The sequence below is a fragment of the Chroicocephalus ridibundus genome, chromosome 2 (genome assembly GCF_963924245.1).
Source record: "Chroicocephalus ridibundus chromosome 2, bChrRid1.1, whole genome shotgun sequence".
Classification (NCBI taxonomy): domain Eukaryota; kingdom Metazoa; phylum Chordata; class Aves; order Charadriiformes; family Laridae; genus Chroicocephalus; species Chroicocephalus ridibundus.
This window is the reverse complement of record NC_086285.1, coordinates 1,242,121-1,270,054: the sequence shown is the minus strand read 5'-3', so window position 1 is coordinate 1,270,054 and position 27,934 is coordinate 1,242,121. Positions and strand designations below refer to the sequence as shown.

General features: G+C 47.5%; 1 protein-coding gene across 2 annotated transcripts in view; it reads right to left on the bottom strand.

Moving 5' to 3' along the window:
• The window catches only part of SCAP (SREBF chaperone), a 68,671-nt gene that overhangs the window by 9,055 nt on the left and 31,682 nt on the right, over positions 1-27,934 (bottom strand). For both annotated transcript variants that reach the window (XM_063324195.1, XM_063324196.1), the window contains exons 3-15: positions 23,690-23,819; positions 21,841-21,998; positions 18,113-18,333; positions 16,445-16,550; positions 15,311-15,483; positions 14,509-14,635; positions 10,008-10,120; positions 9,014-9,108; positions 4,451-4,549; positions 3,770-3,988; positions 2,354-2,787; positions 1,485-1,679; positions 369-570 (exon numbers count right to left, since the gene is read on the bottom strand). In XM_063324195.1, the coding sequence (XP_063180265.1) occupies positions 369-570; positions 1,485-1,679; positions 2,354-2,787; positions 3,770-3,988; positions 4,451-4,549; positions 9,014-9,108; positions 10,008-10,120; positions 14,509-14,635; positions 15,311-15,483; positions 16,445-16,550; positions 18,113-18,333; positions 21,841-21,998; positions 23,690-23,819 (2,272 nt within the window). The remainder of the gene's footprint in view (positions 1-368; positions 571-1,484; positions 1,680-2,353; positions 2,788-3,769; positions 3,989-4,450; positions 4,550-9,013; positions 9,109-10,007; positions 10,121-14,508; positions 14,636-15,310; positions 15,484-16,444; positions 16,551-18,112; positions 18,334-21,840; positions 21,999-23,689; positions 23,820-27,934) is intronic.

Here is a 27,934-nt window from a genome sequence, read left to right as displayed (position 1 = left end):
TCAGGAATGTAGAGCTACCCCAGCAAGGAAGGCTGGATCGGCCCAGACAATAAAGGCCAACAGTTGGCTACAGAGAGAAGGTAAGAACAGCAATTGCAAAAAGCTCAAAAGCAAGTCCCAGGAAGAAATGGAGAAATCCTTCAGGAAACTTCATGCTACAATATCCTACTATACATATATATATATAGAGAGAGAGAGCGAGAGCGTTCGCCCCAGCTGCTAGCCTCCACAGCTGCATCACACAAAGGCTGCAGAGCTGTTCTGTCCTTTGCGAGGGCTGTTACTTAAATAAACAAAAGAAACTGAAAGATGCGCGGCGCGAGTCAGTAAAATGCCGTTCTCATAAGGATTGCACCCATCCGACCTACCATGAGGTGACCCCTGAGAACCAAGGGGACGATCTCGGTCTCAGGCGGGGAGTAGCCGTAATCGTCACAGGGCAGGTCCCCCCTCTTCCTCCTGCTGTGCGAGAGCCCGTTCTGCCCGTAGTTCTTGGGGCAGAACACCCTGTACAGGCAGAAGAGCAGGAGGACCAGGATAATGCCCGAGGCCAGACCCAGAGCAGCCACCCTGGTGGGAGAGACAAACAGATACAAAAAGGAGGTGAGATAAAAGACCCAATCACTAGTCCCCAGAGTTTGAAAAATACTGTGAAAGTATTACAGGTGTTGCTGCTCTAAATGTTTCAGCTGAGCACCATTTCCAATAAGCTTTCGCGATTTCTAAAAAATGAAAGGATTTTTTAAACGAGAAACGTCAACGTCAATAAGATTTTCAGACTTCTCAATAAGAAAAGTACATCGTAATCAAGACAGCAAGAAAAAGATGGGGATCAGGATGATATAAAGCGCATTCAACACAGCCAAAGGAGAACTGCAGGTTCCGAGGGCAAGCTGGGAGCCCGTCCTCTCAGTAGGAAAGGAAAGTCCCTGCTTGCGTGAGAGTTTGATCTAACGTCCAATAAAGCATTACTGAATCCCGACGTTTATTCCCAAAGGCAAACTCCTATCCCTGTTACCCAGCGATAAACCCCCTAATGTGTGGTGCTAGGAGTAACAGTTCGAGCATCGCCAAGCCATCCAATTAAAATACATCACGGCTTAATCTTCAAAATACGTGACTAATTGCACAACGGTTACTAGATTATAGCGATCACTTGCGTATCTATCAAGTCTGTAAGCCATTTGTCCGTAGTCACCAATACATATCGACAAGCAGCTCCCACCAGCAGCGACGGCTGTCAACAACCTGGGCTGCACACACCGTCTCCTGCCAGGGAATTCCCAAAAACAGTGCCAGGAGAGATCGACTCAATGCCGCGCTAGCTGAGCTAGAGCGTCCTGAGCATTATGGGATTTCGCACTGAAGCTTTGTAAATATTTTTTGTTCTCCTTTTTTTCCCTCCAGGAGAAGAACCAAAGAGCAACCCGAGTCTTCAAGGGAGTTAAGGCATGGTCAGAAGACTGCATCAAGGACTCTTTTACTTGTAAAGGGTGACATCCTGGTGTCCTTGCAGCTTGGATGAGGCTTGGTCAGGCTGAGCTTCCGCATCCAGCTTCCCACTGGTGGAAGATAAGAAGGGGTGGTAGCGGTTGGCCTCCTGGGGATGCCGCACTTCTAAGGCCTCTTGTGGGTTCAGGTACAGCGTGACAGGGATTGCTGGAAGGATGCTGATGTATCTGAAGGAATGGAAAGATGAGAACAGCTTAGGAAGAACAAACACAAAACCACAAAAGCCTTAATGGGTTACCCAGCCCGTCTTCTCACTAGCAGCCAAGGTAGGTCTCAGGATGTACTTGCAGTCCAGTAGTTTCAGGTATTCTAAACTAAAGACCTCCTTTGAAATACTTTTCTTTAAAGATATTTCCCACATCTTAACCTCTAACTCCATGGAAGAGGTTAAGAGTCAACAGTGGAATGAACTACTGATGAGATCAAATGGATCACACAGATTTAAGTACGGATATAATGATCCGGTCCAGCTTCCTGTACGCTGCAGGCCAGAAGATCACACCAAAAGTTTCAGGTCAGCTGTCCCTATTCCTCACACATACCATCCCCATCACTTACAGATGATCATACATTGTTTTACAAAATACTAAACGTCACTTCCAGGGTGAAAGAAGACAACAAGCAAGTAATAGACCCAAGGGCACAGGAGAGAAACACAACCCTTATTCTCAGACAACAGTCCAGGAGAGTTTGTCTCCACCTGAAGACACACTTGGAGTAAGCCACGTGGAACACAAGGTATCTAACTGAGAAGGATGAAGGACAAAAGAAAGAAAAACCTGTGGAGTCAATTCCATGAGGAGTTCAAAATGCCTGCGGCGCTCAATGCCAGCCCGCTTACCTTTTGGCCAGAGTGATATTGTAGTAGCTGAAGAGGGATGGCCAGTGTCTGAAAGAAAGCTTCCTCCAAATCTCCTCATCCTCTGCTCCCCAGGTAACCTCTGCTTCCGTTCCAAGTTCCGTCTGTCCATTCCCTTTGCCCTCTGGTCCATGGGCCCAAGTGTGCTGGTTTGTCTCCAGCCCGTTCAGGGACTCCAGCCCTGACTTCTGCTCACGCTGCTGCGTCTGGTTTTCCGACAGCTGTATAGGGTCCGACGGGAAGACTGAGAGATCAATCTTGGGGTTCCCAGCAGGTAGGACCCCTCCAGGAACAGGCATAGGAGGCAGACCTGCTTCACCCAAAGGACTTTGTTCGGTGACCTGTGACGTGAGGTAGGTGCGGAGACCAGCAGGATCCGTGTAAACCAGGATTCCGATCCAGATCACCGTCCCAGCCTACAGACGATGAGCAAGGAGACAAGCTCGTTTAGAACACAGATGTCACACTCTGCCTCCAACACCTCATCAACCCTCTGAGGTGATCAGCAACATCCCAAGGGTACGCTCTCCACCCGGTGATGGTCTTACTCCTCCCTCTAAGAAGATCGGGAGAGATTTCACAGCGCACACAAAAACTGAACGCTGTTTTTCTGTGAGCCATCCGACCCTACCTGATGGTGGGAACCCCACTTCTCCCACAGAAATGCACAGCAGGGAAGAGACTCCTTGCCGGCGGCTGGGACCAGCAGGTCTGCAACCCTCCAACAGGGCTGGAAAGGCTTAATTCGGGGTTCTGGGTCGTGGATTCTGCAAGACCTACTGCAGCAGTCACGGTTCACAGACTGATGTATTAATTGAGTTTAAACTGCCATCGAAGTTAGTTGACAGTAACAGACCGGACTGTGGTTTGTAGAGCTGAGGAACACACACATTCCTCTGCTTCCATTACGGACATCCAGAACAGAGATAGGGGGACAAGCAGGGGCAGTAACTGGTGTAACCGCTGCAGTTACACCCGCAAAAGGAAAAGCCTTAGTCTCTCATGTAGCAAAATGTCTCCATGTCTTTAGTCCACATTATCTGCAGGAACAAAACATGACTTCTGCTCTGTAAAAACGTTCTCTCTCCACTCATACAGTCCCTGAAAACCTGTTTATGTAAAAGCAGATTTTTGTCTCAAAGCAAATATCAGAAAATTACCCACTACCACCCAAACATCATGCAAACAGCAGAGCCCTGGAGGTAATGCCTGCAGAGGGATGTTCTTAGGGAAGTATTTCTTGAACTGTATTTATCACGGGGCAGCATAAGTCTTGGAGGGGAATAAGGATGCAAGAAAATGTTGGGCTATTTTTTTTCCCCCCTCTGGAAGCCGATTTGGGCTGGGATAGCGTCCAGCAGGAAGGGGCCCCGGGTAACAAAACACCACATGGCATACCATGATGAGTCTCTGGGCCAGCCGGGTCCTGGCGAAGAAGTAAATCACCCGCAGCCTCTTTGGCAGGCGCAGATTCCTGAAAGACGATGGCTGCAGGGTGATGGTGTGGGGGGTGGCAGGTCGCATGGCGGGCTGGCGTTCGTAGCGCTGAGAGCGGCTGACGGGCTTCGCTGGGGGCATGCAGGCTTCCGCTGGCAACCGTTTGTTCAGGTCAGCGAGCTGCCAAGAGAAAAGCAACAGCGTGAGAGCCACGGCGATGAGGCCCCTCGAGAGAAATGTGTGCAGAGACAGCTGTCTCTGATACCCGCCCACGTCGGAGCTCCCACCTTCACCCTCGAGTCAATCTGTTCCAGCTTCTCTCCAGCACGCACTCTCTTCTTCGCCCAGCCATCGTCACCTCTTTGTGACCGTGTCTCCTTCCAGCCCATTTACCCCAAATCTGCATGTTTGTATACCTGAGGGCGTCTCGTTCCCTCAAGCATCCTGTCCCCAATCCCTGTGTACGTGTAACCAAGCAAGTACTGCCCCAGAACTTTTACAGCTCGGCCTTTTCTGTTTAGAAAGTGAAAACCACAGGCTGTGCTTCCTTTAATCCTTCCACAATAGCAGAGAAGGAAAATCTGAGGCAAACGCCCATGTTCCTGGCCCTTCCTTACCTCCATGTTCCTGGCCCTTCCTTACCTCCATACGGCGAATGTCAATGGACAGCACGGTAGTGAAGAAAAACATCTGCAGAAAGAAGTCAGACACCAGGCCGACCACAGCGAAGAGGCAGAACTCCTGCAGAGAGGACACACTGATGAGCTCTGGCAGCTACGGAGACAACGGTATCTCAACTTCAGAAAAGGGGAAATCCAGCAAACTCTTGCCCAGAGCACAGGCCTGAGTCCATTTTACTGAGAAATCCTATTATTGATATTTTGTACTAGTTGAGTTTGATGCTATAAAAGTCCATGTGAGAACTAAAGAACATATTTATTCAGGTTCACATTCTTTGTTCTTTTCAGCCATAAAACATCAAAGCGCCACAGGAAAAAACAGCAGAGGATGTTTTCCTCGTTCACAAAGCCATGGCAGGGCTGCGGCCTGAGCTCTCAGCCTCCTGCCCGTGCGTTCAAATCACAAAACCAAACAGCCTCCAACGGTGACGGTTTCCTGCACGTTCCCGATAAACCTCAGGCCTGATTTAAAATTCCTCCAGGAACACAGTTTGCTCAGGGAGCGGATCAATCGTTCTCCACTGTACGTCTGCGTACTCGTCTCTAGCCATTCTCCAGGATCCCAGCTAAACCATTTCTGCTTAAATCACAATTTTGGCTGATGTATGTCTGACGGGCAAATTTCATTCCTAGGCCTCTGGAAGAAAGGTCCCATATTCACTGTCAGAGCTCTCTAAACAACAAACACAGGGGAAATAACGTTTGTAAAAGACAGTGTTTCCTAAACTTCCTGTAATTCTCCACTTTCCCCAGCAGGTGCCATTGCAGAAATAAAGATTAAAAGATTCTGCCCAGCAGCAGAAACGCAGTCAACTCCCAGTTCATCCCTACGAAACACACACTCTTACCCTAATCCCCGTTAGCGCAAAGTGCCGGCCCCTCTCCCCCACTACAAAACTTCAAAGCAGCATAGAATTAAAATATTTTTGAGGTGTCTTGCTTCCCTTGGAGGTATAAATTTCTGTCAGGACCTGTCAGGACCCAAAAAGGACCTAGTAAACATGGAGAGACGAAGAAAGCTTAACGTAAGCAGGAGTCAAAACCTTAGGCTAAACAACAGATTAAAGACTCCGGCTCTCACTTGCAGAACAGAGCTGGCAAACGCTCACTGCCATTCCCTGCCTGCCTGCTGGCGTGGTGCCATGCTCACTACCTGCAGACCAAGCCAGGATACATCCCCCTAAGGGGAAGGAGAGAGGCCATAAAGATTAAGTTCTTTGCCCCCCTCCTTCCTACGCCTGCCCCAGCTTCTTGCATAAGGCTGGAGACCAGTATCAGCGCAGTGAAATGAAAAGAGAGAGCCTGAAAGGCTATCTCTAACCTCTACACAAACCTTGAAGCCTCCCCGTCCTGTCCAAACTGTTCTCGAAACATGAAGAAATCAGCTGCTTGTGATTTAAAAGTCAGTGTGATACAAAATGAGATAACACAGCCGGTCAGCTGCCCCTCCCCAGACCTCCCAGTGACAGCAGCACAAGGAAGCAGGTTCCGATCGGGTTTTTCTCTTCAGCCCCTTCCCCAACACCTGACATGAGGTTTTGGAAAGGGATTCATGAGGTTTCAAGGGTTCCATGAGGGACGAAAACACAACATGGGTTCCTGTCTCAAGGAGAAAACCAGAAAGAAAGCAACGTCCATCTGGATTTCACCCAGACCTCGGCAAACACAGGCTCCAGAAACAGCAGGCTCTGCCTCAAGAGCTATTAATTCTGTTAATAGCTCCACTTACTCCACTTAGCATTAGAGAAGCTGCCAGCCCTGGAAATCTAAAATCTTCTTATACTTGGATACTGCACACCCTACAGCAAAACCCAAAGTGATTTTCGTGGGTGCAGGATTGGGCCATCGGTGTGTGAACTTCGGTGCAAGGTAGCGGTTAAGAGATGAAAACCACGGGATGAGCGCTCAGCACGCGCCCCTGCAGCACCTCAGGACCCTCAGCAGTGACACTGCGCCAGGAGCACAGGGGTCTCCACCCACCTGCAACGCAAGGCAAGAGGATTTCATTGCTGCTCACAATAACGAGGGATTTAAAGTGGATGCACCATTCTCATCTGAAGTCAAACTCTATTTTAGGACAAGGAGAGCCACGGAAAACGTAGAAAATTCCCCTCTGCTAAACAAGGTGCACCACCAAGGAGTAACTGAGAAAAATGACAAGATCTATTAAAGCCCGTGGGGCAGGTGAGAGCCTTCAGCAAAGAAACGCCTCCTTCTCCTGCTATTCCCCATAGCAGGCAGCACCCGAGCGACCCCAGCACTGCTCCCTCTAACAGCCTGGAGCAAAGGTCCCTGCCAGATTTACGCAGTCTGGCTCTCTTTCTGCCAGATTCCTTGGACTCTGCAACGCAAGTACAGCACATTATCTGTACGGTGTCCTTCACTCTCAGGGACGAAGATAAGGGGCGTACACCAGCCTCCAGCAGAGCAGCCGTCGGGCTTTAACAGACAGCATCCCTGCGAGACCCTTCCTCTGGAGAAAGCAAGGATCCAAGGAAAGACAGGATCACAGGGAGAGCAGAGAGTGGATGTCATCACACGTGTCAAAACGCTGTAAGAAACAGGAGGACTTCAACGGAGATAACATGGGGGTGGGGGCATGGTGTCACTTATCGCCATGGCTCTACTGACGCTGTTATGCGGCTCTGCCCCGGCCCTTTTGTCACGCTCCTTTATCTCCTGTAATCAGCGCACCCTGCGAGCTCCTCTACAGCAGAGTGCAACAAGAAAGCGAACTGTCCCAGCGGTATCCACACGACAGGGCACTACGCTCGCCTCACAGATACTGTCAAGCTTCACTTTCTGAGGTCAAGCAGCGCAGCAATGAAACAGAGGCCGAAAGGTCCTACCAGACCATATTAACCAGCCCAATTTAGGCCCAAAGAATGGATCGTGCCAGCGTTTGAGCTCAGCACATCTCTGCAATCAGCTTCAAATAAAAAAAAAAAATTAGGCCCCAATAGGTGGCTGGCTGTAACCTGGGGGATTCTACTGTAGTTCCTCTCTTGCTGTCCTCTTGGGTACTGAGAGAGAAGCTCAGGAACTGGCAAGTTCAGCCTGCAATGCCCCAGTCCAACCTGTACGTTTAATCTTCTTAGATTATAATACGCTTTATCTGCAGTCTGTGCTGGTGAGTCCCCAATGTTGAAGTAAGGATAGACACAGCCCACCCTTCTTCACGCAGGTCACACGTGGCCAGCGAGCACCGAGCGAGGGCCCGGAGCAGCCTCCAACGATGTAGATGTTGGGGTGCTCCTGCCTTCTAGCGCCTGCTAGAAATTTCCGCAGACAGCAGGCCGACACCTCCCTGAAGTCTGGCTGCAGAGGTGCTACGGAACCGGTGACGAGGATTTGTCTAGGCAGCACTTCTGTTCATGTAGCTCGCCAGGAACAAGCCCCGCGTGGTCAAGGATCAGAAATCAAACGCTGTCAGCTTCCCAATACAACTCAGCAAGCACAGTCCTCCTGAAAAGGAGACCGTGCAGCAGAGAAAGTACCACACTGCGAGGCGGAAGATGCTATTTTCAGTGCTACACAGACCCAACAGCATGACCCCGACAGGTCGTTCTACCTTCAGCTTTCAATTTACCCATCCATCTACCGGAGGCAGTGATATCCGTGGCTGTAAAAACCTACAGATTCATCAATCTGGTGGAAGAGCCCCAAACAGACTGTCCACCCTAATTCTCTGAGCAGCCATCCTGCACTAGAGACTTTTTTTTTTCCTTCTCTCCACTTATAAAGTGGATTAGCCAGCTCACAAAAGGGCACTTTTAGGTTGGAATAAAGGTAACCCCACAGCAAAGGCACCGGGCAGTGTTAAGTTCTGTGATAGGAAGCTCATTTCCAGAAACACAAGGAGCACAGACGGATGGTCGGGGGGGGAAACGAGCCCCTGCTCCGGCTCCTGCAGCAAAGTGATCAGCCCCATGGTCTGGGGGTGAGAGCCATCACGACGAATCAATGAGAGAGGCTCTCACTGTGTCTGTGGTGCCAGCAACTGGAAGGAGCAGGGTCTAAGCGCCAGCAACTGGAATGGGGACCGTGGGGCGCAGGAGCCCATGCGTCTGCGTCACCAGCAACTGGAGCGAGTCAGAGTATGGGTGTCAGTGCGTGATCACCAGGGAGTACCAGCTGGTGAGCAGGGTGAGAGGCTGGGGAGCCAGGAGAGCTGGAGGAGCTGGTTACCAGACAGACCGGGGGATCCAGACCACCTGCCAGAGGGACTGTGGGGTGATCGAGACACCCACTTGCACACGTGTGTTTGTGTAACTGGGGAGAGCAAGGATCCAGGGCCAACTACTGGATGAACTGAATGCGTAAGCCCAGCTACTCGAAGGAGCGCAACTGGGCAGACTGGGGATCCAGGGGCAGCTGCTGGCCAGAAGGCTCGCTCCCAGAGGGATCCACATTGTATGAATGTCTATATTTCCCACTAACTGACTCTTAATCCAATCAGCCAGAGAGGGGAGCAGAATATTGCACACTGCGTTGCTGAAAACTCAAACCGATCGACCATACTCACCTGGATGGCCGGGACAAGGGTGAAATACCCGATCAAGATGATCCCAAGCTCTGTGGCCATGTTCTTCATAATGGACCAGCTCTCATTGCTCAAGCCTGGAGCAAGAACATGCAAGACAGGTAAAAGGAGAGTGTTCGGCGGTGGGCATAGCAAAACCAACCTGGATTTCCCTTCTTTAAACTTAGGCGTCTATAGACAACAGGCAAAAAAGGCACTTTCAGACTAAAATTCATCTGACCTATTTTGAATATCTAAGTCAAAGAATTGGACTGTAGACTCCCAATGTCTTTATTAGCGGCATTATCATTAACTACAAAGGGAGCTCGGATGACCCCCTCAGCTCACAAACTGATTGGAGCAGTCGGAGCGTGCTGCACAGGGCGATACAGAGATTCAGAAGTGTCAAGGACCATTGAGTTTTTGAGTCCTGTTTTCGATCTAGGATACAAACCACTTGTATTTTTAAAACTAGGTAGATTTTCCTAGGCATCACTCTAGAATCTCTCTTCCCTCATGTTTAGAAACATCTTTTAAGTTCGCAAACTCCATTTATCCGTGGTTTGAGCACGCTCAAATCGTTATGCAGTTACGGAGTGTATCTATACTAGAGAAGATAATTTTGTCACAGGCTCAGCAGAACTTCCTATGACCTGTGGACTGCACTTAACGATATTCATGACACGAGAGGACAAGGTGCTAAATATCTATACCAGGAGATATAGCTCTCACTTACTAACACTTTTTTAAACTTGTTTAGCCAGTGCTTCAGACAACCACCTTAAAAAGCAGTGCCCGCAATTACAGGTTTATATTAATTCTTGGAATTATCAAAACCAGTACAAAACGACTAAGAGAATACAATTCTGCATTCACTTTCAACACACACAGTTCTTGTTTCCTTCGCAGACCAGAATGAAGATTATTCCCCACCTCCCAGTCCTTCGGTTACCCTAATTTTCCCTCTCTCGACGTTTTTCCAGAGCAGGCTGCGTACCTTGGGCAATGCGTAGCTTCACTTCCAGGTCAACGGGCGTAGAGACGACTGACTTGGTGAGAACCAACACGTTCTCTAGGCCAATGACTACAACCAAGTATGGAAATATCTCTCTAGAGGAAACAGAACCACAACTTAGAATGAGATCCTTGGTGAAACAGAAGGGAAGAATGCAAGTTAAGCAGCAAATAGGTATCCTAGAGTCAAGGCCAGAAAACACTATCCAGTGCCCTCAGCCAAATCCCTTCTCGCACAGTATTACTCTATGATGAGGTAAGTGTTCTGTATTTCATCTGCTTTGGATGGATATTAACACTTTTGCATGTTTTTCTGGAAAATGGCCATCGTAGACCATCACTAAATTAGTCTTAATTCTTCCCAAGGCTGGGATAGTGCCCCTTGAAGAGTCTCTCCAGCATCTAGTACAAAGAGGTGCAAATCAAAAAGATGGACTTCGAACAACAGTGCAATAGACTCAGGAATAATTAGTCAGCGGGAGCGCATTACAACAAGAGGGTAGGGAGCACATCCCACCATCAACAGTGAAAATCCTGATAAATCACAGCTAAGCATTACATTAAACACAACTTCAAGAAAAACCATTCTCAAGTGAAGAGCACAGGAGTAAAGAAAATACACTGAAACGGATTTGCCCTTCAGAATACATGCACACAGCAGAGTAAGACTACCCAAGGTCGCCACCGTGACTTTATTCAACTCTTCTTCTTACCCCTACACTTTTTTCTCTCTTTTGAACTACTTGCAGTCCAGATCAGAGAGAAAAAGCTGTTCCGTGCCAGAACATGGTACATAGTAAATCTCTTCATTTCCCTCCAGCTAAACTTAAGCAAAAATACTAAAGCTTTCATTGTGGAGGGTAATGGATTTGTGCTGTGCTGGTATGTGCGGATCCAAAAGGAGAATGTACGTGCATGCACACACACCCCCCCGGCTAATCACTAACAGCCAAGACAGGTAAACAACAGGGTTTCAGAAGAACACCTCCTGCCTTCTGCCACGGCCTGCCATAACGCCCAAGGACCATCTTCCCAAATGCTGCTTTTGATTGCCCGTGGCCATCTGACACGGGCTTCAGCAACGTTTGCACACACAGAGCTGTCAGCAGCCCGTACCTTACAAGCTCAGGTGGGGAAAAACGCCTGTCTGGAACCACTGCTAACTCAGCTATTTCATTGCGAGTGATTCCCTGAACAAACGGCAAGCTGAAACAGCAACAGCTCCATTGAAAGCAAGACTACAAACATCCCCCCAAACCAAAAAATAAACTCCACGCACCCTCCTCCAAGTATCCTAACCAAATTTTAGCTCTAACAATTGTGCAACACACTCGTTCATTCACCTCCTGTCCAAAACCTGTGCAGGAAGTGAATTTCTTTAGCAAAAACAAACAAACAAACAAACAAAAACATATAAGCCTCTGATGGGCAACTTCCTGTTAATGTCAAAGAACCCAAAATCTAGAAAGTACAACTCAGTCCTGCCTTTACCTAAAGCATTTTCAGTTCAGTCTTTCAGTCTCTCCTCCGAGCAGTACTTTAGGACAGGAGACAGATGTGAGAAAAGCTCTTTGTAACCCTCAGGGATGGAAATCTCTAAATAAAGAGAATGCAGCAAACAGGAGGCGAGCTCTGCCGCCCGGCACAGCACAGCACCCTCCTGCAGAGCCTGTTATCTGCAAGGGTACGCTCTTGCAGAGTCCTTGCGGAGTCCTGACCTTATGCCCAGTCCTGCAAGATACGCAGGGGGTCTAGCACCATTTCCAGATAAGCTGCAGTGAGCCTTCAGAAGCCAGCACAAATACGGAAAAGAAAACTCATAATTCTCTCATCAACTATGTCCTACTTAAACCACAGCTTCTACTGCAGGAGATAATTAACTAATAGTCCCAGGGTATGAGTTTCAATAGTCCCTGAAGAGTCCGCAGTTTTCACGTTAAACGACCAGCAGTTTAAAAGCAACGAGACATTAGGTTTTCTTGAAGAGCAATGCGACTCCGCGCGGGACAAACACAAGCTGTCCAAACCCTGAGTTCATTTGTCTCCACTCAGAGTAAGGAAAATGGCAAGAAATCCTCGTTATATTTTCCCCCATACAGCGCCAAGCACCGAGAAAGAGCTTCCAAGAGGAAGAGGAAGAGCAAGGGGAGATGCCGTATCGTGCCCATGGACTGAAACATTTACACTCCACTTATCGCTTTGATGCCAGAAGGTGCTGCATCATAGCATGATCCAGCCCCCGACGCCAGCAGAACCACTACTGTTAACTCGTAAAGAAAACAGATCTTCTCTGGCTCCACGTATTTGTGAGCAGAGACAACCTCTGGCTTATCCAAAACGCTTAGAGGATTGAAGAATTTATCACACCAGCTTCTCTGATCTAAAATGCAAATGTTCACATTTCAGCTAGTCGGTTTAGGCCTTTTTTATAGGCAACAAGGCGAAGTAATTCATCATTTCAGACCGTGATTCCTCTAACCTAGCTGAGATGGGCTGGTGGGTTGTGCTCTGGACTCATCTAGGGACTCTCCCAGTCCACCAGCTCCCAGGAATCCCACGCCCAGTGAACTCCAGGCATTTTCCTCAACTCCACTGTTTATTCTTTCTTAAATCCTGCACAGATCATGTCACCTATCTCCACTTGGTTTTCTTTTCCATAAAATAAGACTGTCTACCTCACTTGTAATTATTTTACTTAATTTTAAAGATGCTTGATAATGACCGAGGGCCAGTTTATACATCATATCTGCAGTAAGCAAACACCGATCTCTAATCACCAAGCTATATTTCAACGCCTTACAAAAACCAGTGAGGGAAAAAGGCTTATCATAAGTACAGGTACCATTAAAAACATGCGCACCCACATCTGAAAGGCTCTGCTATAAACAAAACGGATAAAAAAGGCTGGAACCCAGATCAACGTTTAACCCTAAGCTGGCCAACTCCTGCCACGTTGCCACTGGTATATGACACACCAAGAACACACTGTCTCCGGTCAGGCATCAGGTAACTGGAGGGAAAGTGCTCTGCCAGACCCTGGGGTTAAAAAGTTAAAAAAGTTTTTACACCAAAAGTTAAAACACCAAAAGTTAAAAAAACCTCAATGTCATCAGACCCCGTCACCGCAGAATCCAAGGGTCTTCCATCCAATTAGACATCATTTATAAAGTATTGCAAGAATTAAGTTTCAACCCCAAAGGAAGCTGTCTGTGCAATCATTTTGAGGCAAAGAAATTTTGCTGGAAAAGTATTTTTAGAAATAAGGACTCAATTAACTCTTTCTACCCTGTAGGAGGAATAACTCGATTAGTTTAGCCCTTCTGTGTGACAAAGGTAGGACTGATATTATACAAAGCCCTTGGTCATTGCACTAACCAAAACGGTTCTCTTGGATTCCCCATGTATCTGCATCCAAATATTGCCTTTTTTCTTGCATTAAAATTATAAACTCCTAGTGGATCCGGTCTGTTTTATTTGAACAGTTCACAGGATAACATGGCCTTGATCCACAATCAAGGTTCCTAGGCCCCACAGCAGTAAAACCAGAAACAACACATATTTCAATTTCTGAAGGCAATTATTCATAGCTCTTTTATGCTTCTAGAGAGGAATCCCTCCATCTAGGTCTGGCTCCTGGTAAACTATCACCAGCCTTGAGGAGTATCCCTCATGGGTGAGACTCTTCATTGTTCCTGCGGTGTACAGCTGCGAGGGGGAGATGGGAAGAAAAATGATGGATGTTTCCTTAAATACTTAGGAAAGGGATCTGAAAATCAAAAGAAAAGATTCTGAAATGAACTTTAATTAACGAGAAATGAAGAGTGTGTAGAACTCGGGTAGGTGAGGTGCCAGTTAGAGCTTCCTCAGGGGTTTTCAGCTTGACACAAATATAACGTGTGGCAGTAACCACGTCACAAGTCCCATACGCCAACTCTAACATGCACAGGAACCCCAGTTAAAAGAAGAGCCGACAACTATCAGTTGTGGGTGCAAAATCACCCAGGTAACCTCCCAGGCAAAAATACTGCAGGTCAGTTCCATCACCTTCAAAGATTTTTCTGAGTAAAATGTAAGGAGCCTCCATCAGCCAGAGAAAAGGCAACAAGCTCTTTTGGATGCTACGACAAGTCACTGCAGGAGGGAGGTATGTGAGAGCCGACCTAGCTGCCAGGAAATCAAGTTACGAGTAAGACGTCGTCCCAACAATTCCTTCTGCTTTAGGCAGAATGAGCCAACTGGTAAGCAATAAGGCATCTCCAGGAAGACTGGGATCAGATCTATTTGCTGGCCGGCAGAGAAACACACAGCCCTTCTGCCCGGGGGGAGATCTGATCATAATTTTGCACAGCAGTGTGTAAAATAATATCACGTAAGCTTATTTGAAAAATACTAGATCTTACAGACTAAGCATTTAACAGCAGTTTTCAAACTATTTCATCCCCCTTTACCCTTCTTTAGGAAGAGGTTTGGTGCTGGAAACATACCCTCCATTAAGAGTAGGCGTCAAACCAAAGAGCGTGCACAGCCCGACGGACATGAGCAGAGAGCTGAGCACCGTCACGACCGCTGCCAGTGCCAGGCCCCATTTCGATTTCACCATGTCAATCTTCCCTGAAAAACAGTGTGCAAAGTCTCGGTTACCAAGTGAAAGAAAATGACATATTAATAAAAAACCAAGAAGGGATGCTCGTCCTGATTTATTTCAGCAGGTAGCTTAATACCCTGCAACCCAGAAGTAGCGGTAGTTCAGCCTCGGTGTCTGAAATGCAGCTCCCAGACCCTCCCAGTGACAAGGGTAGGACAAAGGATAACGCACGGCTTGCAGCTCAAGCTAGTTCCAGTGGAGCACTGTTGAGGCACAAAAAAGGAACTTAAATGTGGCTAGCAAGATCTAAAACCACCCGCTCAGAACATGTATTTGATCTGTCTGACACGGAGTTAGTCTCTCTATACTGGAAAAAATGTCATTATTGTGGCATTTAAAACTGCCTAAGACAGAAAACACCTCCGAAGATATCCCAAGGAACGCCACCACGCTGGCTAAGAGGGACAAATCAGCAGAAATCAGATAAGGAGGACTACTAATTTCTCTACATAACAGTTTGGTGCAAAATTTCAATGCCACCTTTCCTGCTGAAACAGGATGGAACTGCAGTGCTATGGATAGGAGTCTCTTATCTGTAACCAGGGCAAGGGCACGGCACCACCGATCCCTTACAGATATTCAGCTGGCAGGTGGCTTATTTGCTTGTTCGCCCCTGAAGGCTCTCCACCCCACAAACCTACGTGTGGAGAAGTAGATGTAAGCGAAGAGTATAATGTAGGTGGTGACGAGGGGTATCAGCTCGGCGATGCCAATCTCCTCCTTGAAGTGGACGTGAACGATGTTCTCCTCTCGCAGCGTGCAGTTGGGGCTGGGATGCAGCAGCTTGAGGCGAGAGCGGAGGCTGCTGAGGAACCTGAGATGAAAAACAAGCAGGAGGATGTCACTGTAACCCAACAACCAGCACGCAATTCCGAGGAGGAGCTCGGTGGGCATAAATCGAGCAGGAAGAAGCTCTGTAGATTCACACAGTTCTCTCCAGGCCTGACTGCTAAAGTCTGTTCCGCTGTGGCCTAAACTACGTTTACCACATCCGTACTGCGGCAATCTTACAGACCGTGATTTCTATGAAGATTCCAAGATACCTGTGAAGACTCAGCAAAACTATTTAAAGCAAGGGCTCATCATCCAAAATCTTGTCCCCAGGGAACAGAACATGCTGTAGCCTCAAACACTGCCTGAATTTTACGTAAGTATGGCTGATGAAAGGTGCTAAATGACAGTCCTCGAGGCTGATGGGTTCTTGCATGGGCAGCAGCAGAGCAAGTTTCCACTACTGCACTGCCAATTCTGTCCTAGGCATTCCTCGGGGAATTCTGTGCGGCGCTGAGCAGAGCGTTTAGTCCTCAGATCCACTCCATTCCAGCCAGCTTTGCCAACACCGCCAAAGGGGCTTCACAGTTGGTACCAGCTGAGTTAGTGCTTACTGGAAAGCAAACCACTCTGTGTACTGGGAACTGGGTCAAAACAGACCTACTGGGCCTTGGCTGCAACAGTGGCAGCTCGGTGTGCAGATGAAGCCATCATCAGAGGAACTCCCACTGGCAGCTTTGGGTATTATATATACTTTCTTAAAGAGAAACTGAGAACTGGTAGTATTTTATCAGTATTTCCTTAAAACACGTCAAGTTTTCTCCCCCAAAAAAGCACCCCGTTTTTCTATAGAAGGTTCAGAAGATCCTAAAATACTCTTAAAACAGAAGACAACGGAGATTAAAGAAAAACGTAACAATAATCAGAGTAGAGAAAACAGCAAACTTTTCAAGAATTGACCAAGGGATCCCGGACACAGAAATAGCACAGCTAAAACTCCTTACCTGGAATCATACCGCCGGAGACCCAGTGTGACAGTGTACGACACCACGCGCTTCCTATTGTAGAGGTTCACCCCGCTGTACTTCCCAGGGAGCCCAAACAACAGATCTGCAAAAACACAGCGCGAACGGAAACATTAGGATAACAGCAAAAGAAACACAAAAGATGGGACACAAGAGGTGTTCATTGGGAAGAACGCTGGGTGAGAACTACCGGTCTTACAGGAAGCACTTTTGGTGCTCTGGTGAGACATTCTCAGTGCGTATAAATACCCGACGCAGGGGAGTAAAGATGAACTATCTCTTCTCAGTGGTGCCCAGTGACAGGACAAGAGGCAACGGGCACAAATTAAAACATGGGAAATTCCCTATAAAAACCAGAAAAATCTTCCTTCCTACGGGGAAGTTGTCTGTCCTCATCTTTTTCTTCCTGACCAGGCAGTCTGTAGCAGGCAAGGTCTGCCCTCTAATCCTAACCCCTAAGCTCTCAGCTAGCTCACCACCCGTTCCTAAGCAAAGCTCCACGCGTTGCCGCTGCTCCCTCACACAAAGGACAACTCCTCGCCCTCCCGGCCTGTCCTTTACCACCCCACGCCATCCCTGTGAGCTGGGGGAAGCTGCAGCCCTCCAACTGCACACACATCTCTAATTCCTCCTGTTGGCTCCCCGTGCTGTGTGTGTTAGTGTTATAGGTACATCAAGTGGGTACCCAATTTGTCCTTCAACAGAGGAGACGGGCATTATCTTCAAGGACGCAGCCAAAGAAATCCTTCGAGACTTTTTGTGCATGTTGGTGTGGGATCTGAACCAGGTTCCAGGAAGACTCGGCACCGCAAAGGACTATTTAATGTCTCTTCTGTTAATCTTGTGCTCTAAAAACGCAGCCTTAAAAAACTTCTGCATCGTGATGAACGCTACCACTGTTCTCAGGAATTCCCAGGACATTGTGGACCTCTGTCTGGTTTGTGAATGAGTGCTCGAAGGAGGCTCCGCGTGCTCCAAACCACAGCGTGCCCGCATTCTGGACGCTCAAAAAACAACCTTTAAAACAAACTTACTTTAGGGTTACAACCCCCCTTCTCAGACACGGCTTCCTGACACCTACAAAATTCCTTTAAAAACAAAGGAACAGCGTTTCCTCTGGCCTTATGGAAATACTAAATAACGTGATCCCAGACATGGTCAGAGCGTTGTTGTTTTTTTAATTAAGAGAGAAAAATACTTTTATGATATCCGGTGTCAACTCGAGGTATAAGCAAGCAACAACCAGCGAACACACAAGAGGGAGCAGGGTGAATGTTCATTTATCTGTGACAATGAGACAGTCTTTTGAGTAAGACAGACAATGGCATGAGGGAAAAAGATATGTTAGCGCATACGTAGAGTAAGAGGAACAAAGACTTGGACTAGTTACCAGCTATTTTTACACCTATAGCAAGGAGTCTGACTGAGCGGAATTATTCACTTTCCACAAAACCAGAACTGAGTTCAAATACGGGTATGAAATGAGAGATGACATATATTTGGTAGCTCGGTTTCAGATGCTGTGAGTAACACAATGCCACCCAATCCGCAAACATTGACAATCTAGATGTTGGAGATACTGAGGACAATACAGCGATGCAAGCTGCAGGCATTTCTCACGGCTTCTTTGGCACTTCAGCCTCTTACCTTTGAGAGTAGCGGATGTTTGTAACGTCTTTGGTTCATGCTGGTGGATGGTTTTGATGATATCTGGGTCGGCATTGAATCGCTCTCGGTCGTTCTGCCAGAAGTTGCCTGGAGACAGCAACAGACAGCCATGCTCGGGGAGCAGATTCCGCAGCTTCTTGAGGCCAGGCAGAAGATCTGTTACCTGAAGGCAAACTTCCTCCAAGCTTTTGACACCAGAACTGAAAGGCAAGCAAAGGTTAGACAGCGTTAGGTATGTCGCGAAAAGGCAAAGCTGCTGAGATGAATGCCCCAAGGACCTGCATCACCATGTTCCTGCTCTTGTTCTTAATAACTACGGACCAAGAGCCCCAGGCCGTAGCCCGGGATCTCGCTGTAACACGTGTAACACTCCAGAACCCCATTATCATTTCTCTGCATGCTGTCTGCCCATATAGCTTTCACTCTTCGCCCGTCCTAGGTGCCACAAGTTTCAGTTCCACATTTAAGATACCTCCCGTCTACAGAGAAACTGTCTCCCTGGAATTCTTCTTCAAGGACCTTAAACTCCTCTGCGTACTTCTTTCCACACATGCAGCGGGACACGTTACAGAAATCTTTATGAGCCTTCCTGAGGTGGATTATTTAAGGTGTACAGACTGCTCTAAAATGTACAAAGGGTTCAACATCTGCAACTGTGCAGCGTGTTTTCAGAATTCCTCTGCATTGTATGGAAAACAAAATGCCTTACAGGTTCAGAACTCAATAGAGGTGGAGCTGGCATGAAAAGGAACTTGTCTTTGTTCCCAAATTCATTTTAACACAATTACATAATCCTTATCAACTTGTAATTCAAGCGAGACTCAACTTGGGCTCACAACAGGATCTGACTGTGAAGGTTTAGTGACAAAACCTGTCAGCACGCTATTTGGCTAGAGAAGTAAGAGCCGCCGATCCAAAAGAGAATGCTTCCCTCAACGTGACACGGGCAACTGGTGGGATTCGCACAGGAATGGTATATTTAACGAAGGCTTCAGCCTCACAGATTACAGAGAAGGTGGCTCCAGAAGAGAAATCAGGCAGGGTCCTATTGTAAAATGCCTTCTCTAGAGCAGGTTTTTCAATAGTGACTACAAAGAGCAAAGATGAGAACCAAGCAATGACGATTCGAGTTATGTCTTTGTGAACAGTCCCTCCAGAATCTATATCCTGTCGCTATATGGCAGGACACCTAGAAAGCTCACACTTATCACAAGAAAATACTGTGTTTATAGGACCAGAAGCTTTCTGAAAGATAATTTAAAGGAACTGATGCAGTGATGCCTCCGATAATAGCTCCAGGAAGGGTAAGACGACTATTGTTCTCTCTTTCAGCGTTGGCTAACTCTGAAATATAACAATAACAGTCTACACTGCAGATAAGCCTATGTACGTTCCTATTTGGGAAGTGAACGCACAATGTCCCTACCAGTGTGTTGTGGATGCAGAGCGATACCACAAAACATGAACTGGAGCAACACCTCGCGTTTCCTACCCAGTTGTCAATAATCTTCTGTACTTTAGTACAAAAGAACGCCTTTTTTCACATTAAGAAAATCACCTGTGCTTAACTTTGATACTGACGACAAGGAACTTCATAACGACTTTTGAGGTAATTTTAGAATCTATCTCAACGTTAGATGTTTCCTGAAATACCCAAGTCCATCACCAAAATGGGAGCCCTTATCTCAAGGTCTAAGTCTAAGTGCTTAAGTCTTTTGTTTATCTAGTGGCTATGTAAGTTGAATTTTGCTTCCACGCTGCGTCACTGTTCATCAAGAGCAACACCAAGGGGAGATAATGAGAAGACAACACAGAGCCAGCTGTCTCTAACTTGTCATTGGCAACTATATATCGATTATTATCTAAAGTTACACGTATGATACAGGAGGAGAGGAACTGAAAACACAGAAAGAATGCCAGCGCCAAGGCTTTGTGAGTTGGTAGGAAACAGCAAGATATTTAACGGCATAAATGGCATTTCTAAAATATTACCAGAGAGCGAGCAGGCAGCAAGCTTGCAAGGAATGGTTTTAAAAACCAAAAAAGGACAAATCATCAGGTAGAACAGCGAAGTGGACACTCTCAAAAATGAAGCAATGAAGGATACTGTCAAGGAAGTATGAACAAGCAGTAAATCTTCCCTACCCGTGTGAGTCAGAGGACAAGGAATGAAGAAAGCTCCTGGCCGACAAGCTAGGAGATGATCAAAGACACTAATCTCACCATTTTTCACCACACTTGGCCTGTTCTCAGCAGCATTATTCTCACTGAACACAGACAGACAACGAGGAAAGCATTTCTGTCCTTAGACAAAAACTTATTTAAAAAAAAAAAGCAGAGGCAAGTTAATAAAATGTATTTTTCATTTACAAAGAGAGAATACGCCAAACTAATCTGAGCACTCTGTTTTTAAAAATGCCTGACTTCTTGGATGGGGAAAGCACAGCAGATCTCATCTACGTGGGCCCCAGTAAAGTTTTTGATGCCGCACCACACAGAAAATGCACAGGAAAAGACCGAAGTTAGCACAAAAACCGCCACGCAGTAAAGAAGGAGGTTAACAGGAAAATGGTCATGGGGCTGCTGAAAGGGGAACCACCGGTATTGAGGAAAACAAAGTGGAATTTCTCACAGACAGTTCGGAGGACCAGGATTATTATATATTTTTATTAATAACGTTGGAATAAGATATAGGGACCGTCTGCCAATGACACAAAATACAGAAACACCGTTAATACAGAAAAGGAACGGAATATCCGAAATGGACGATGGGAGGGCTGTAATAAATTCAATCACCCTTCTATTAACAGTACAAAGTGCAAGACCACGCACCTGGGGACTAACGAGAGCCTCTGCTACAACATGGGAGTTCATCAGGTGGAAATGACAGAGAGGGACGTGGCGTTGCTGATCAATCACTTCGTAATGTGTAAAATTGATGTGGCTGGCCACGAAAAAGGGACCTGCGATCTCACTACATGTCAGGAAAGGCATTTCCATGGAAAATAGCACACAAATGAGACTTCTCTGAGAATACTGTGTACAGTTCTAATCTCCCACGTTCAGGAATGATACACTAACACCAGTGCCAAGAGGAGCAACGCGGATGACAAACTGAATACAGAGCCGTCTTAGCAGAGTAAGCCAAGAGTTTCATAACGTTCAGCTTAACAAACAAGGATTTGGGGTAGGGAATACAAGTTCTCCCTGTAAATATCTGGAAGCAGAGGAAAGCTCTTTTTGTACAGAGAGCGTGTCAGGACAAAAACAAGCAGGTATAAACTGGTCCAAAGTGGAAAGTCAGCAGAAGGTTCCTGACCACGAGAAATTCTAGAAGAGCTTCAACAATAGCCATGGTGCGGTCAAATGAACTTTCTTTAATACGAAGCTTGCACGCTTATGAAGGGATTATATGACGCCGCTATCTGCTGTAACGGTCCTCTGCCTAGGACTCTGCCTGGAAGGTTCCTGACAATTCCCAGTGACTAGGGGACAGGCAAGTTCTCCAGCACAAAAGCTAAACCGCTGCACGCGCAGGATGGATACGATGTCACTTGTTAACAGTGATCTCTCGTTTTCTTTTAATTTTGAGAATCTTCCAAATTCCGAGCTAATAATCAGACTTAGGAGGCAGTAATTTAGAAGATGGGTGTGTGCAACAGCGGGTCAGCCCACCTTCTACACAAACTTTAATGAACAGTCATTACCTGTCTCTCAGGGCATGGTTTCTAATCTCCTCCACTAGCTGGAAGACGCGGGAGAGGGGCGAACGGAACACATCAACAGCCAGGAAGTTCTTCTGCCATGGGGAGACGGTAGCTTTCACAAAGATCTGCTGAATGTAGGCCACAGGAGCACCAACATACTGTGGGGAAAATCAGAGGGAGAATGAAAACACACGGTGAGTGGGAAGCTGCTCAGCAGAATTAGACCACAGCTTGGCAACTTTTCAGGAAGGGGTTTGCCAGACTATATTTTCCTCTCCCAAACGAGAGGTGAAACATGACAGTACTAACCCAGCAAGAACAAAAAGAGTCTGTTTCTCAAAGAGGCAAAATGCCACTGACCATTTTGGCACCAGTCTATTGCGTTTCTTTGTGAGGCAGAGGCTCCCAGCTCCGGCTGAATTTGGTACTGGAATGAAAGGCAGGAGCAGGGACCCACTGCCTCTCATGACGCTGCGGTTCCCCCGACCTGTGCCGGTTCTGCTGTGTGCCATTTAAATCTTCCTGGTCTCTGCGCCCAGGCTGCTGACCCTGCTCTGGGCATTCCACGCTGACAGGCTGCGGCAGCCAGAACTTTTGTGCTTTATTAGCTGAACGAGGCAACAAAGCAGAAGGGAAGATTTAATCAGCCAGCAGCAGCCCGAGTGAACAGCGTAGTGCACAAAGCTCTCAGCGGCACCAGGGAGTGTAGAAGGCTGCAAATGATTTCAATCACAGTGAGAAGAACACACATGGACGAGAGAGCTGGAGGCATCAAGAGCATTAAGCCAACAGGTAACTTGTACTTAAGAGAGACCCTACAATGAAAAAGAACAATGCAGGCTACAAAGCATCATTTTAGAATTTTTTCCTGATTTCCTGGACCAGTTTATCAGCCTTCTTGGAAAGCATCAGGGCTGCAGTTTGCTCATGCAAAAAGAAAGTCAATTCCTGACCCTTAACATAAGGTTATAAGTCTAGTTTACCTGCATGATACATACCAGCCAAATAAAAACAAACGAACAAACAAAACCAAACCCCACTTTTAGATTATACTCAATTCACCAGGTTCTTCAAGCATCCCTACATTCCCTAGACCACACTATAGTAGCTAGCTCCACAGTCTCTGGCTGTGGAAATTCAAATTCAAACGAAAAACTCTTGATTGCGACTTTAAGAAAAAAGCCTATGTCTTGGAGGTGAAGCCTAGACTACCTACGTCATCAGAAAAAAAAAAACCCTGCTAGACGCGATATTTTAAAGCCAAAGGAGAGAAAATTGCAAGCGCTGAGTAGCCGGACAGTCTGCCTCCCACCTCCAGGCCAGACATTCCCATTCTGACAGCTAGTTAGTGGTCTTCAAAAGATAAGCTGGTTGACAGCCAGAATCCAGATCCCTTCGGAGAGGCTGACAGCACCATAATCGCCATCGGAATTACTGGTAGCATCTCCACAGACAGTTAGAGCAGTAAAGGCTGACTAAATCCTATTCTCAGCCTTCAGAGGAGGCCAAGGGCAGGTACGTGGAGCCGTGTGTGTCAGTAGGAGGTCTGTCCTCCCAGAACCCATCATTAAACTTATTTAAAACTTAATAATGCTTTAAAAAGTGTACTACTTGCCTTAGATAAAGTTATCCTTGAAAAATAGGCTCTTAAACACCATTTCAGAGCTTCCAGCTCTTCCAAATGCCTACTATCTGTTTTTCTGATAGAGTAATACAAGACAAACACAGCCTAAACTCAGCAATTACACGAAGCAACATGTCACCAGAAATATTTCCCGTTGTAAAGCGTAAGTAACGCAGCAGGGAGTGTTTCACCATCTCACCTCCCCCCGACAAACCCAGGACTCACCCAGTCGGGACGCTCGCCGAGATCCCCTTGCTGCAGAGCCGCGTCCGGAGAGGGTGGGGAGTAATCCTTCACGGGGGTGCTGTACTCCACAGGTCCCGTTCCAGGCAGCGGCAGCTTCAGCAGCGGGTAACTGTGGTTAAGACACGAGCAAGGAACGTTGTGGTTGGTTTTTTTTAACTAGGCTTTTAGACAGAAGAGCTCAAAAACATGAATGGGTCATGGAAAATGAGCCCACTGCAGGTTAATCCAACCTCCGCAGGACAGGAGACACAGCTGCAATGCAAGAGGGCTTTAGCTCTCATAGGAACTGTTTGATGGATTTCCCCAACACAAGCGATAATCGGTCGTTCTCCCTCGGAAAGGGATAACTAAAAGTCCTGGGAGAAAAAGAAGGGAAGTTCTTGCAGGAGCTCACCTGGATTACTCTCCGTCACCTGAAAGTCAGTAGGGCTAAAAACATTAAGTACAGCCAGGTCTCAACTATTCTGCGGCCCACACAAAAATGCGACATTCATTGTATTCACACGGCAGCTTTCCTGACCTAAACCCCATACTAATCACCCCATTTTCCTCCTTCAGATTTAAACTATTTCCAATATCTGTCATTAACTTCATTGGTCCTCAATGCACCTTTAATAGCGGCAATGAGACACCAAACCAGCTATGCGATATTTATCTTTTTGCTACTACAATCTCCAGATGATTGCAGCAGCTACCCCACAACAAAGACTTCAAACTACTTGAAAGTTGAGAAACTGCGGTTTGAGAGAGTTTAAAATATTGGGTTTAGCTCCGGAGGTTCTCGAAAGTGATTAAAAATGTATCAGAATTGAACTGGTGGGAAAAGCGAGACTGCTGTCACAGAGATATCGACCAACAAACTGGAATTCTCAGCACCAAAATGAACCAGAGACCTGAATTTCCCGGGCTTTCTGACGATATAACTTCTGTCTTTTAGCTGCCTGATGCGCGACAATCTATCAGGCCTTACATTTCTGACATATTTTCCCATTAATAGATGAACTTTTCTTATAGTATTGCCAGAATAAATATTCTTGGGATTGTTTTCCTGCAATACTCTGCCCATTTCGTTAGAGATTCGCCTGAATCATCAAAGGCCATGGAGGGGGCAAGCAACAGCTAAAGACTGAACAACAAAAGGCTGAAAAAGAACAATGAAATCCGAAGCAAAGCTTGACGGATTTGCTATTTTATTAGTCTGACAAAAATACAACATCTAATTATTATTATCCTTTCATTGTGCAAGGGGAGGGAAGAGAAAAAGGAATAATAAAACCATGTCGTAATACATCGGAGGTGAAAATGCCCAACAAAAGGCACAATCTGGAGACTCAGCACATCCCCTTTTCTCTCACAATCAGCAATCAGTTTTGGTCCTTCTAAACGACACGTAGCACCTGCTTGTCACAAATGATCCGCTGAAAACAAAAGCCTGGGGGAGATACACACTGCAATCATCCTGCCCCGACTGAGGCCGAGACAGACGTAAATTAAAATAAAAAAATCGAGTATATGTGATAAACAAAGCAGAATGAGTTGAACAGGTGACCGAGGAAGAATGATTTTTCCACTCAATGATTGTGATGTTGATGACTGAGCGTGTCCAGAAACCTAAGGAAAACACTTTAAATTCGTATGACATGGTCACCCCGAGGTGGATTTCCCTGTGCAACCGCCTGTCAGTTTTAAGGAGTTAGAACAATAATCTTTTATACAACTTAACTCATTTAGAGGCACTGAATCTAAACAGCCAGCGCGTTACAGGAGCAACAACGGGATGCGCTGGTTTTGCCTCACCAGCACTGGTGGAGCAGCTCAGGCTTCAGAAGCGATGATTCTCCGGTTGAAGGTTCATTCCTAGGACCAGGCTACTGTCAGATACGCCGGAACAAGCAGTGCCCGGGGCCGCGCCTGATTGGGAAGCCTCCATGTCCAGAAGCTGTGGGGAAGGCCGAAAGCAATGCTGCTGACGGTCTGATCTCCACGGTCCACGGTGAAGACCTGACCACTATGCGCCCTTGCAGCCCAGAAAGCCAGTGGCATCCTGGGCTGCATGAGGAGAAGAGTGTCCAGCAGGGCGAGGGAGGGGATTCTGCCCCTCTGCTCCGCTCTGGGGAGACCCCACCTGGCGTCCTGCGTCCAGCTCTGGCGTCCTCAGCACAAGAAGGACACGGAACTGTTGGAGCAGGGCCAGAGGAGGGCCACGAAGATGACCAGAGGGCTGGAGCACCTCTGCTATGAGGACAGGCTGAGAGAGTTGTGGGTGTTCAGCCTGGAGAAGAGAAGGCTCTGAGGAGACGTTAGAGCCCCTTCCAGCCCCTGCAAGGGGGCCTACAGGAAGGATGGGGAGGGACTCTGGATCAGGGAATGTGATGGTAGGACATGGGGTAACGGCCTCAAACAGAAAGAGGGTAGATTTAGATTGGATATCAGGAAAAAATTCTTTACTGTAAGGGTGGTGAGGCACTGGAACAGGCTGCCCAGAGAAGCTGTGGCTGCCCCATCCCTGGAGGGGTTCAAGGCCAGGCTGGATGAGGCTTTGAGCAACCTGGTCTGGTGGGAGGTGTCCCTGCCCAAGGCAGGGGGTTGGAACTAGATGATCTTTAAGGTCCCTTCCAACCCAAACCATTCTGTGATTCTGTGTGACCACTGCCAGAGGTCACAGCTACGGCACCAAGCGAAGGGTGATGGAAACACTGAGCTTTCCTGGATGCCAAACATTTCATAAGTACTTTTCCCTAGTTTAGCTACCTCCCAAGAAGATGACCGCATCCCTCCCTTCATCCCAGTCGCCCACATCCAGCCTTGGGAGCAAGCAGCCACCCTCCCTCACCCTGTTCATCCAGTACAGCACCCCCAAACCCAGCGTGAGCAGGGGGGGTTGGACCAGATGACCCCCAGAGCCTCACCAGCTTGTGCTACCACAGCTAGTCCAGTGGAGGCCACCAAAACGGTGATGTAGCAGGAGAACGTGGGGCAAAAGGAGACAGTGGGTGAACTGGACTCATCCAGCTTGGAAGAGACTGAGGAGGGAATCCAAAATGCAGCCTTCAGCTAATTAATTAGCGGTTACCGTGAAGATGACCCCAGGCTTGTCTCAGGGGCACCCAGGGAAAGGGCACAAGCTCAGCAAGGGAAATTCCAATTAGATAAAAGGAAAAGATTCTTCACAATGAGAGCAGTCAAACACTGGAAGAGTCCAGAGTAGCTGCGGACTTCCCATCACCGGAAATATTCAAAAGCCAACCAGACAGGGCTCTGAGCCTAACGTTGGGGTTAGCCCTTCTTTGAGCAGTGACCTTCAGACATCACGGAACCCCCGTGTGAAAGGGAGCTCTGGGGGGGCTCCAGTGCAAACTCCTGCTCAAGCCAGGGCGATCAAGAGCAGGTTGCCCAGAGCTATGTCCAGTCTGGGCTTGTGTATCTCCAAGCACTGAGGTCCCACAGCTTCTCCAGGCACCTATTCCAGCATTTCATCACCCTCATAATGAAGACTTTTTTCCTTAGATCTATCAGAGTTTCCCATCTGTCCATTGCCTCTTGTCCTTCCCCTGCGTACCTGAGAAGAATCTTCTTCCACCTCCTCTACCTCCTCCCAGAAAGTCGTTGTAGGGCAGATACTCAGCCTCCTGAGCCTCTCCTTCTCCATTATACACCACAGCTCCCCACTCTGACGGCTCCGCTGGATGCGCTCCAGTACATCAATGCCCTCCTCCTACTGCAGAGCCCCAGTCTGGACGCAGGACTGTGGTTTCACAAGGGACAAACAGCAGGAAGACTCCCTTCCCCTCAACCCTGCTGGCCACACTTGCTAGTGCAGCCCAGGGCGCAGTTGGCCTTTCTTCTGCGAGGACACGTTGCCTGACCGATGTCCAACTTGTCCTTTGCCGCAAAGCTCTTTCCAGCCTTCAAGGGCTTATTCCATCCCAGCTGCAGGGCTCTGCATTTGCCTGTTTGCCTTTGCTGAGCTTCCCGAGGTTCCCCTCAGTCCTTCTTCCCAACCTGCCAAAGCATCTCTGAATGGCAACCGTGCTCTCCCACCTCTGGTATGATCTACAAATTTGGTGAGCGCTCTGCTCCTTCATCCAGGTCATTAACAGCGATGTTAACTAGATCTTGCCCCTGTTCGTGGATTAGGGAGTTAACGTGAACCGCTGGCAGAGCTGTGGGAGCAGCAACTTGCAGTAGAACAGCTGTGGAAGGCGAAGCACCTGAAATCTCCAC